This window comes from Kryptolebias marmoratus, linkage group LG20 (assembly GCF_001649575.2).
Source record: "Kryptolebias marmoratus isolate JLee-2015 linkage group LG20, ASM164957v2, whole genome shotgun sequence".
NCBI lineage: Eukaryota > Metazoa > Chordata > Actinopteri > Cyprinodontiformes > Rivulidae > Kryptolebias > Kryptolebias marmoratus.
The window spans coordinates 17400559-17412989 of NC_051449.1; the positions used below are offsets into that span (position 1 = coordinate 17400559).

At 39.5% G+C, this 12431-nt stretch overlaps 1 protein-coding gene across 4 annotated transcripts in view; it reads left to right on the forward strand.

The window, feature by feature from the left end:
• Positions 1 to 9985, forward strand: part of slc6a9 (solute carrier family 6 member 9) — a 71180-nt gene extending 61195 nt beyond the window's left edge. For 3 of the 4 annotated variants that reach the window (XM_017420875.3, XM_017420872.3, XM_017420873.3), the window contains exons 12-14: positions 1446 to 1546; positions 2359 to 2529; positions 3980 to 4234. In XM_017420875.3, coding sequence (XP_017276364.1) covers positions 1446 to 1546; positions 2359 to 2529; positions 3980 to 4234 — 527 coding nt within the window. Of the gene's footprint in view, positions 1 to 1445; positions 1547 to 2358; positions 2530 to 3979 lie in introns of all 4 variants that reach the window. The other variant, XM_017420871.3, reaches the window with a different exon arrangement.
• The last annotated feature ends 2446 nt before the right edge of the window (positions 9986 to 12431 follow it).

A 12431-nucleotide genomic window follows, 5' to 3' on the forward strand; every position in this document is an offset into this window, starting at 1 on the left:
AAAAAGTTAAAAAAAACAGAGAATAGAAGTCTAAAGGGCATTCGGGAAGAACCAAACTTTATCCTGCGTCATTAACTACAATTTTGCTTCAACTTTTTGAACGTTTCTCTTTTATTTGCAGCTTTTATTTTTAGTGCGCTCTCGCATACCTACATTAAACTAACTTGAAAAGAAAATGTCTTTGTGCTCGAGACAGAGATAGTAATTTATTCTATCAGATTGTGCCTGAATAGGCCGACCCTTCTGTACAACATGCACATCTGTAAACCCACAGGGGTATATTAGGCTAATTGCTGGTTTCAAGGCCTGACACATCCTAGCGCCGCCGGAAACATGACAACAAAAGCAGGCTGTTTGAAGGGACTAAACAGGAAAAGATCACAAACACTTAGTAAGGAGGCTGCAGGTGATAATTTATGAGGTATTAATAAAAAATTAAAAATAAAGTCCTGTCTTTTACTTTAAGGTTTTGTTAATTTATCCTCTGGTCTGATCTAATAACTGTATTGTATTGTACAGTGGGAATAATGACTAAAAAGGGCAAAGGTCATTACATCATGTATCAGCTGATTTAATGCTAAAGGTTAAAGACATCAACAGGATGTCAGACTGTATATGGAAATAAAGAACAAAGTCAGTCAAGAACCATCATATGTATGTTTACTGTGCTACTACCATTGACCCAGTTCTAACTCTGTTATATTTTATCTTACACCATTATAGGAGTATTTGTAATATGTAACTCATAAATCAGTGATTATATTTATATAATTCAAGTATTTACAGAGCTTCTAGCATTGTAATAATGGAATATCAGGGTCATTTTGCAGCAATTTGGCGTATGGATAAAGATAAATGCAGAAATCATCAGAAAGTATGTGCGCTGAAAGAAAAAAAAAGGTAGAAAAGGGTTTGATGTGTAAATTTGGTAGGACTTCTCATCTATGTATTGTTACATTCGTGTCATTAATCTAACTGAAGCAAATTAGTAGCATTGAGATTTTAATGAGCTGTGTCCTTTTATTGTATCAGATAATGATATAACCCATCAGATCCTTGTTCTGCAGTCCTTGTTTAACAGGTTTAAAAATAACTCGGGCCTCAGGTTTCCAGCAGAACATCATCAACCTGTCAGGACTCTGATTGTAGCAAACGCAGCAGCAGAATTAGGCTAAAGTGCTGCTACTGAGCGTCTACACAAAGATGGGCTTTTCTCAGTGTGAAATCACGGCTGCACTCAAGGTTCTAAACACTTTAAGGAGTATAAATCTTTTATTCATCGTATCAACAGGCAGATAAAACAATCAAAGGTTCAACACCAAAAATGTAGATATAAAAGGTTAAAAAAAACACCTGTTTGTCTTCATTTTTTTCAGTTCTTTGGAGTCAGATCTGGAAACTAACACAACTGAATTGTTTTTCTTCTTCTTCTCTCTACCCCGCAGGTCACAGGAACTATTTTAAAGATGTTGAGATGATGCTGGGCTTCCCTCCTCCTTTGTTCTTCAAAGTCTGCTGGAGATTCATCTCTCCCGTCATTATCTCTGTAGGTTAACACACACACACACACACACACACACACACACACATTCAGAGTGGTTTCATCTGCCATTACTACTCCCCATTGTTGTGTTTCATGTTTATGTCCTGAAAGGCGTTCAGAGATTTTGCCCTGCTGGACACAAAGACGTTGACGAGCTTTCTTGCGTTGTTGACCAGTTGTTAGCGGCCTGACCTACATCTCTGCTGCCGTTAATGCTAATCCTTTATGCCCACTGTAGGCTTTGTTTGCAGTATAAACCTCTCAAAACAAATCTTTGTGAGTGGGAAATGGACACACGCAGCTGCTGTCAATGGTATTTCCCAAACAGCCAAATTAGTCCACTAAGCCACCGGGTCGAGCAAGAAAATCATTGCTGAGGATTAGTGGTCAGATCTCAGGCACTTTTGTTCCCTTTTTCATTTCACTGCACTGAAGAATGCTCTGCCCAGCGGGGTGTTTGTTAAAACTGTGGCTGAACTCGCTGCTGTTGGATCCAGTGACCATCTTTGATCTTTAATTATCTGCAGCTTTAGAATAAAAATGGATTTTCCTTCTGTTGGTTTGAATTCCACCGATCCTGACTGAATTTAATGCTCACTTATAAATATTTTTTGGTAATGTAAGTCCAATTTTATTTAATTGTGTGTACATGTTATTAGAAAGAAGCTAGGATTAGATCCTGTTTTTGTCATTTGTCTTTAAAAAAATGCACTGGACTTCAAAAGATGACTTAAGGAGGTTTTATAAGATTTAATTTACAGAACTAAAATGGTAATAAAGTTTTTTTTTTTCTTTTGTTTGTTTTGTCCCTGTAGTTCATCTTGATCTTCACAGTGATCCAGTACAAACCGATCACTTACAACGACTACATTTATCCCGGCTGGTCCCTGGCTATTGGCTTTGCCATGGCTCTGTCCTCAGTCATCTGCATACCCGTCTACGCCCTGTACAAGATCTCCAAGTCCCCAGGAGCCACTTTTAGAGAGGTACAGTCCCAACCGCATCTCCAAACATCTCACTCAAAACAAAACTGATTTTATTTCAGGACACAGTAGCGTAATAGAAAATGACAAACTTCTATGTGAGATATATTTAAATGCACTAAAACTTTTCAGTGACCTCAGTTTTACTGGAGGTGAGCAAACTAGTCCCAGTTTATCACCAATTCTGCACATTTTCATCACTTCCAGGTAGAGTTGTATTGTTTTGATGGGTTGTGCACTTCATAAGTGTCATAAATAGCTGACTAACATATTAATAAAAAACAAGATAGAGCAGAACCCAGCTTTATGAGAGACTTAGTGTGTCTGTTTGCAACATTTCAACTGAACATAAATGGACGATCTGCCAAACAAAGAGGACAGATTTTGTCCTGTATGTAAGTTTCCGATTGAAATTCAGCTCAAAATACTGTACAGATCTAAATTTAAATAATGCCTAAATAATAAGGCACAATAAATAAAATATACAGAGTTAAAATAATTAATTATGTTCTGAGTGAGCCATTTTTTTGTCCTTACTGAGCATCTAATCTACAGACAGGAGCTACAGAGTTAACATGAGGCACCTGCCACAAACCTGTCCCTTCAGGAGGAGATTTTTCCTCCAGAATCCCCTGAAGGATGTGGTAGTTTGCTGGAGAGCCAGAGTGATCTCTGGCTGTATCAGTTCAAGCCCTTGACTAACTCTGCAGTAAGAGATGAGCAGCAACAGAGAGACTCCGAGAACAATTCTACTGTCGGAAAAAAGAAATAAAAAAAAACAGATGATTAAGAAAAACTAGAATAAACACGTGTGAAGGATATCTTAAATATACGTAATTGAAAATCAGACTTCCTACAAGAATTACTGTTGCATTTGAAAGACAATCTGAAGCGCTAAATGATCCGTTTTAAAATTTTCAGCTCAAGAAATGTTCTTTTTTTTTAAAATAGAATATCACAAAGTTTTATAACTTCTTTAAAAGTTCAGAAACACCTCTGAGTTGGCAGAATCTACATTAGATAAATAAATAATGTAGAATTAAAGGAGAAATTGATAAAAAAAGTAACAATAAATATGCTGCACAATAATTAACAATATGAATGAATAAGCTTTGAAAATAAACATGTATAGTGAGCAGATATTTACTAAATTGGTGACTAAATCAAAGAGATTCATTATTTGGATTAAAAAACATGAATGCAAAGTTTATTATAAGCATAAATATTTGAAAATAGATTGATCATACATTTATTGTAGAACAGTTTTTACTGTTTTGTTGTTTTCTATATTTTATTCATTCTGAATTTAAACTTTTTTCCCCGTACATGACAGGATCCTTAGGATAGATTGCTTATCTTTGATTAAAGTTAGGTTTTCTTCAGGATTTTTGTATTATGGAACATGTTTAACTGAAGGATGTTTTGTGTTTTTCGTCCCCTTCCTCCATCTCAGCGGTTGAAGCACGCATGCCAAGCACATCCAAAGTGGGGCCCCGCCCTGCAGGAGCACAGGACAGGCCGCTACGCCCCCATGGCCTCTGAAGACGCTGTGGAGGGCCGTCCCTTAAAGGAGAAGGAGGAGCTGAAGGAGGAACAGAAGGAAGGGGAGAAGGAGAAGGAGAAGGAGAGGAAGGATGAGATCAGCCTCACCATCCAGGGAAGCAACGGCTCCACCAACACACACAACAACCCCAACCCCAGCGCGTAGACGCCACCCGTCTCTATCAGCGCTACCGGGCATGGCCACCGCGGCCCACCGTCTCCTCTTCCTCCTCCTCCTCTTCCTCCCTTCTCCTCACCCCTCCCTCCATCCTCACCCCACTTTCCCACAGTCCTCTGTGGGGGAGATCCCATTCACTGGAGACCTTTACATATTGTAAGGGCTTATTATATCTATCCTAACCTCTTCTATCTGTCTGCGTGTCGTCTCTAGATAAATGAAGAAAAAAAAACTGAAAGGAAGAAGAAACTGACTCATCATCCAAAAGATTTGTGTGTGTGTGTGTGTGTGAGAGAGAGAGAGAGAGAGTGTTGGTGTGGGTGAGCTGATAATTTGTTCCACATAATTTAATAATACGGTTTATTTTTCCTTTCTTTCTTTTTTTTCTTTCTTTTTTGGGTAAAACATTCGGTAAATGTCATCTCCATCAGCAGTTAGAGGTACAGTCGATTGTGAAGCTGCATGCGCGCACACACACACACACACCCACACGCACCGTTCTCCTGTTTTCAGTTCGCTGGTTCTCTTTGGGATGGCAGGAGCGGCTGGGCAGCTGGAGACCTGTTGTTGTTGTTGTGCTGTAGCGTAAAGGGAGGGGATGTAAACCGTGTCAGTACTGGTCATTTAAAGTCTGATGATCCTCAACAAAATGGAACAAGGCTTCCTTGTATAGTGAGAATAGCAGGCGGATGCACCGAGTCACGCTTAAACACTCTGTGTATTTCACACAGCACACAGTGACCTCAAACTTAGTTGATCTCAGCTTAAAACTAAGCCTGTTGTTGTTGTTTTTTTTAATGCTGCTTTTTAATAAACCATACAGAGCACAAATATTTACCAATGCCCATAAAGGTGAATGGCACTTAAGGTTGATATTATATTTTAATTTTTTTTTTTTGTGGGATTTTCTCCGATAGTTTTTTTCCTTTTTCCCCACAGAAGCTGCTTAGACTTCCATAACTTAGCAGAGAAATATCAACGAATTGTACTGTAAGTCCCTGTCTCTGCATTCACCCGCATATGGTGTTGTTTTCGACAGAAGAGGGCCCCATTAGCCATTTCTCAGGGTCCAAGTGAAGGTAAACTGCACGGTTCCTCGCCTGGGAGAACTCCTGCAGGGCCTCAAACCACCTAACTTTGCTCACTGTCAAAACAATTCGCACATGCACGTGAAACGTGTGGATGCAACTCCATTTCTATGGCAGTGCCATTTCTTCTGAAGTCTTCCAGATACTTAGTTTTAAGTGAAATGCATCTCGGTGGTCTCTGAAGGAGAGTTTGTGTCTCTAATGGCTTTTAGTAGCTACCGTAAAACGTTGAGTTACGTCGAGTGTTGCACATGTTTTTGGTAACATATGCATTTGAAAAACTGATATGCTGTCAGTCTCTTACTGTCGGTGGAATTGTTAATGTATTAAGAGACACTTGTTTTTAAGCTCTGAGCCAAGCTGTGACAGAAGGCAGAGAGTTGCTGCTCGTTTCCAGATGAAAACAGAATAAAACTCTGCGATGAATTCCGTAGGTGTAAATGTAGCTGCACAGTAGTGTTCTCTCAGTAGATGTCTTCTTTTTACCTCTCATTGTAAAGTAACTTAGTAAATAATATTTAAAAGAAAAGATAGTTTGTGTTTATTTTGTACAAAAATATACTGTAGATTGATGATTAACCATGTTTACCGTTCCTTGTCTTGATTTGTTTCGTTGGGAGGATGTGGGGCGAAAGAAAGGGGTCTCTGTAATATAAAAGGTTTAACCGGAAACTGTTCAGTAACAGTGGTAGCAGAGATCTATGAGGGTAGAAAAAAGGTGCTTTGGGACCATTAATAGGAGAGTTTCCACTGATGTTATCTGAGTCCGAAAGTCCCGGATGGGCCGCCATTGTGGAGATACTTGGAGTGATAAACAGAGAAGTGTTTGCTTACTTTTGCATACAAACTGAAATTACTCAATATGTTGGTGTCTAACACCATTATCAGAAAAGCAAATCAAAGCTGAGATGACTTGGAAGCAAAAGAGAAAGATAAAAGTGACAAAAGAGCTCCAGTTAATCAGGAGTGAAGATGAAACGCTGTTAGGTTGCGAGTGCTAATTCACATCTTTTCCCTGGGATTACCTACCCATATATTTGGAACTGCTTGATATTCACATCAGGCCCATAAACGTCAGACAGCACGAGGTCATCCAGAGGACTGGAAGCACCAAATGTGTTCTGGATGGGTAACAGACATCCGAGCTCAGGTAACCGGAGAGAAACATGGCGTGAAATCAAAAGCAATTTGAAGGCAGCCTTTTGTGTGCAGAGATGTAACTATGTACTCTGCATTATCATGTCTAGTATGTTTAAATACCTGGACATTTACATCAAATATGGCATCATGCACTGACTTATAACCGATGTGAGATTGCTGATCTTTAAGAATCAGGACAGCAGATGACATTCTGCCTTGAAAACACTAAACTGTGTGCTACAGCAGGCTGGTTGTAACAGCTGCTGCTACATCTTCATTTTCCTACTTGGTAGTTGATTAAGTACAGCCAATTCTTTTTTTATTTTTTTTAAAAGAAGCCAATTTTGCCCGATGAAATCAGTCAGCCATATAATCGATCTGTCTTTACTTCTGGCCGCTGTCAGTGCAAGCAGCAGGGCAAAACTAGTTGTGTGCACGCTAAATCTCTGCAACCTTAGCCCCGAAGTGATATAAATGAAGGCTGTAACTGCTGAGTAATGGCTCCTAAAGAACACTTTAATATCATGTAAAGTCTTCTCCTTCTGAAATTCTAGTTTAGCTCGATTGGCAAACTAAAGACACCTCCTCTGGCACCGATCTCATCTGTTTCACGTTGTGTTCGGTAAACCTGCAGTTATGTAAATCAGTGTTTCTTGCAAGCAAATCTGTTTGCACTAGTTTATCACCCGTTGTTTGTTGACACCTCCTAGATGGTCTCTACCACCTTTAGGCACTTGTTTGTTTACACCTCCAACACCTCCAAAATGTCCGACTTCCGGTTCGATGACATCAGAGGAAGTGCCTCTCGGTGGGGATCGCGTGAGACGTGGCGCTTTTTTTTTTTTTTGCTTTGTATTTTGGGGTTTTTATACAGTCTGTTAATCCCTCCCCCTGTACCTTGAGTGACACGCATAAAGCACATAAATGTTATATCTGAGCACATTCCAGCTACAGTTAGCTTAGCATAGCACAAAACAGAAGAGACGTAGCTAAGCGAGGACTGGGAAAGTTTCCGACAACCCAAAGGTAACTCAGTTCACCTCTTAGCATTTCCTGGCAGCTGGGCTCAACCAAGAAAGTCTGGCACTTTGCGTTCATATCAGCTGACAGTTTTGTAAACAAACAAATAATTAGTTTATTATTGAATTGCTGGACTGAGTCATGATTTAAACCAGCTACTGATCTTTATGCTAAGCTAGCAACACAAGCTGGAGCTTACCATTTAGCTGACAGTCATGTAGAAGAGGATCATTTTCATCTGAAGGAAGTTTTGGGTGCACGGCCATATCTGTGCACCCTTCCTAAAATAGTGGACCATTCCTCAAAGGATTTGTATATTCTTTGATTTCACTTGACGCACATTCAGATATACTAAAGCACAGCATCGAACTAGTTTTGCACATATTCCTTTCCTGCATTGTCCCCTACAATCAATGAAACCTGAAGTGGATGGGTACGTTTTAGCAAAAAATGCAGTTGCTCCAAAACTCCACAAGATGGAGGAATGCTGACGCTCGTGGCGGAGGCTGAAAAAGTGCCCAGGAGACACATGGCTGAGATGGTGGAAAAATGTGAAACCTTGATGGAGAAAAAAAAAAAAACCCAACAAGAGAAATCAGTATTCAGCACAGGAGCTGAAATATAATCAAGCACAGGGAGCATTCTGAAACAAGCACACATTTCTAACCAGCTTTTTTACAGACAGACGCCCCAGCTAATCTGAGTCCTGCAGCAGTACTGGGTCGTCAGTTCTTTGACTCGTAATTGTTTGTTCCTAATCATTCGAAAACACGATTTCTGTTTTATTTTAACAAAGCACAGCAAAAACCAGGTGCTGCGTGACACAAGCCCATGCGCCCCCTCTTTTGATCGCTTTGCTTCCCGTAAAACTTTGGTGCATACACTATTAAGATGTTGAAAGACGCAAAATAAAAGAAAAAAACCGAAGCGAATACGTTCAGTAAAAAGTGTGACAGCATGTAGCTCATGCTGTTTGCCTGTTCTGTATGTTCATGTTGTAATACGTGAAGCTTACTCCCCCCCCCACCCCCCACCACCAGTGCTGTTACACCATCACTCCATACATCCCACCATCTCTTCCTCTGGCCCCTCATCTCTTCCTCCTATTGTACAGTAATGTAAAGAAAAACAACATATAATCAGACTGTGTATGTGCGTTTGTTTCTTTTTGCATTTTCCTTTCGAGGGGGGTGGGTGGGGTTATGTCGTAGGTCCAAGACGGGCAGGGTTTTGATCGATTCTTGGGTTTAATTTGTCATATTTCTGCTAGCGTAATGTAGCCTCTGTCAGGCGTGTTGTGCATTCCGTGTGTAGTGGATTAGGTCTTACTGCTGAGCCTGCATGTAGAGCAGGCGTAGTGTCAGTATCGATGTCCATGTACCTCTAATACACCAGAGTTAGCCCTGCCGTATTCTGCTAATCTTACACAGTCTTATATTTGAAGGAGGGGGGGAGAAAGAAAAAAAAAAAAAAAAAAAAGACGTTTTGTACTAAAAGATAAGAAAGAAGACTATTATCTTCAGATTTTAATCATTGTTTATCCATGTTTGGTGACTCGACATGTCGTATTCACAGATGATAGAGCCAGCTGATATTAAAAGCGTTGCCAAACAAAAAGCTTTGGATCGAAACTTGAACTACAAAAGAATGGTTAGTTTTTACTGTGAGCTCTGGCGTAGACAGAAGTTGCAGCTACATGACGATGCTTTCATTTCTTGTTGTTGTTGTCGTCGTTTTTTAACAATACGCCGTCTTTAAGCTGTTTCACACTGTGCAGTGCCAACAGTCGAACCACCCCGTTTACCGTGGACATCGTACGACCCCTAATGTGAGCGGTTTAGCTGTTTCTGTCAATGTTGAGGGACGACGAGCAGAATCAAAACACCAAAATGACTCTGCAACCAGGGCCGAATCAGCATTCAGAACTCAATTTTTTTTTCTTGTTTTAAACCGTAGTCATTAATACTTGTTTTGTGAAAACATTCGGGCAAAATAACGTAGCACGTGTATCAGACAAAGATGCAGTTTTTAACGCAAACTTGATTTTTTTTTTCTTTTTTTTTTTTCTGCTGTTCCTTTGTGGATTTCCTGTTTGTCTAGAAAACCAACTGAGAACAGTTAATAACTGACCCATGTCGAATACATCATCACTATCGCCGTGGAAAAGTGGCTAAAGGTTCGAGGCAAAACTGTGATTTGATTTGATTTCTTTTGTTCTTCTGTATATGACAGAATATCACCTCCTTAAATTCTCCCACTAAAGCTCCTACAAGCATAATCTCATGTTGCAGCACTTTAAAGAAACCATCAGTTTTCTTACAAACCAGCAGCAGGACGTTTACGAATTTGCGCTTCCATTCGGAGCAACATGAGTAAAGTAAAGCGTGTTCAAGGCTATGGCTGAACGAAACTGCAGTGTTGTTGCTGTTGTAACATCGAAAACGAAAAAAAAAAAAAAAAAGAACGCATGAGAAACGAGAACACAGTTCTTCTGGTACCTTCTATCATATATTTCTGTCTATCTATCTAACTGTGTCTGTTCTTGTTGTTCGTTCTTTAGGGCCAAAATCCATTGAACTGTCTTAGTCCTGTCGGCTGTGTATCGTAAACTGTTGCATCACAAAATGGTGAATAAAATCTATTTTAAAGATCAGTCTTGGCGTTTCATTGCAAAGATCTGTGCTGATCTCAGAGGAGGTAACTCGGTGTGCGTTAGAGTTCAGCTGTTTTACAAGTGCTTGAAAACGACATTTAACAAGTTTAGTTTCCCTACATTAAACATGGGCAACATACGGCCCGAGGGCCAAAAGGGGCCCTTGACAAATAAAGCCACTTGAAATAAATAATTGAAAACCAGGGCTTTAATAATGCAGCTTAAAGAACATAAAATCAGGTGTCAATTCAACGGTAGTATTTGAACATGCTAAAAGTGATATTTTAATTGAACATGACAACTTGCCTCTTTCAGAAAAACTAATAAAAAAAAAAACCCTTTCAGCGTAAAGCTTTTAACAGTCTGTAAATGTTAGTCACATGAAAGAGAGCAAGCTTTTCTGTGTGTAGTTTTGCAGACGATGTAACGTTCTGTATGGCAGTCAAACAGCATACTGTACCATCATTTCAGTTCAATTTATGGGCCAGTTCCATAAACTGAATTAAAATAAGGCTCTCAAAGCAATTTTTGCCCACTTGTGCTGTGGGTATTTATAGTACTTTAAGCTAGATCACTAAAACAAGTTCCGCTCTGTACAAAGCTTACAGTAGATTTATGCATTTATACACAATATAAAACTTTTTTTCTTCCACAAATTAGGGTTAGATCTTATTTATTTCAGGATGACCAGAGGATTTGGTCATTTAGTCATGCTTTGTATGGTGTGATGTAGTTAAAAATATCCAAGGTCAGGAAAAAAATGTGGGCAAATTAGGTGTTTTTATTAGCACTGTTTAAATGATGTCAAAGAGTATTGGTTTAACACAAAAGTAATAAGGGAGCGTTCCCTGACAGGCATGTTTGTTTCCTTCCGTCCATGGATTTAAACCAAATGGTCATTACTTAGGAAGGTTTCGAACAGAATCTAATTAACCAGAAGAATCTAATCAGCAGCTGGAATTTTAGCTAAAGAAGAATCATGTGTTAATTAGCAGTCCAAATTGGTTAGAAGAGATTCTGCTGAATATTGACAAAAACAAAATATTGTTCAATCTAACTTCTGCCCAAGGCTGTGGGAAGTAGGGGTGTCGAGGATCCTGTACCACCATGCACCAAACATGTATATGTATTGCTACTACAAATGGCACAACATATACATGTCCAAATACAAAGTTAAAGAATTAACTTCTTTTTTTTTAAATGAATAAAGACAAATATATAAATCAACGCTGTTATGATATATTTGGATGTACGCACAATTTTACAGACACTTGAAACACAGAAAAATGCGGATTAGGTTATGATTGCAGTTTTATAGATATCGTCTGTCCAAGTATACAGCATATTTTTTAACGTCAATAATCAGATAAAACAGCGTGTGGTGCTGCTGTGTGATACTCTGCATATATTTTGTATTATGATATTGTTTTGGGTGTTTAGGGTCAAACAAATTCTTTCGTGCTCACAGCGCCCACCAACTGAAGCTAGGGCTGAGGCGAACGGTGGGCTCCATTTTACTGCACTCTGCAACTGTGGCACTAGATGTCACCGCATCTCCAAGAAATGAATAAAAACTGCTGTTAATAATTGTAACCTGAAATTTACTTGTCTGCAACAGTGACGTATGCTTTCTTTAAGCCCTCCTAGTTTGTATGGAGTACTAAATATCTATTCAGTAACCTCTCAAAAATAGCAGAGTCTGCTTTCGACCTCTTTTTGCCAAGCATAAAACTGGTCGGTGTTTCTCCAAAGACGACACAGAGGAGAGAGAGAGGGGGGGAGAGAGAGACGATATTAATGCAATAATCTCTGTGGGTTGTGTTGTGCTTACTGAAGTAATGTAAACCTTTTCCGCCCACGGAGAACAATGCAGCAGCACTTCTCTGCCCTGCTTGTGATTCAGCGCTGACTTCGCCTCAGGCACCAACTACTGAAGGCAGGTGGAGAGCCATCTTATTCCCCATTAGGTCGGGTTGGAGAGGCGGTTACCTTTTTGCGTGGAAAAACTTTGCAGTCCTCTGCTTTGCATTGGGCTCGTGTTGCAGGGTCCCCCAACAATATCTGCAATGAATAACAACAGGATCCTGCAGTTCCTCATATGACGCGCCACCTTCTCATTGATAAAACTTGTAAATGAAAAAGTTTGAACAGAAGCTCTTTTTTTTTGTCCAACCAAATAAAACTGATCCCTGCAAATGAAGCTCATTTAAGAGCTCTGCTTATTTAAGTTATTTAAAGGAAACAGTTCCTTGTAGAATCAGAGGAGGGCAGCATAGCTGTAAAA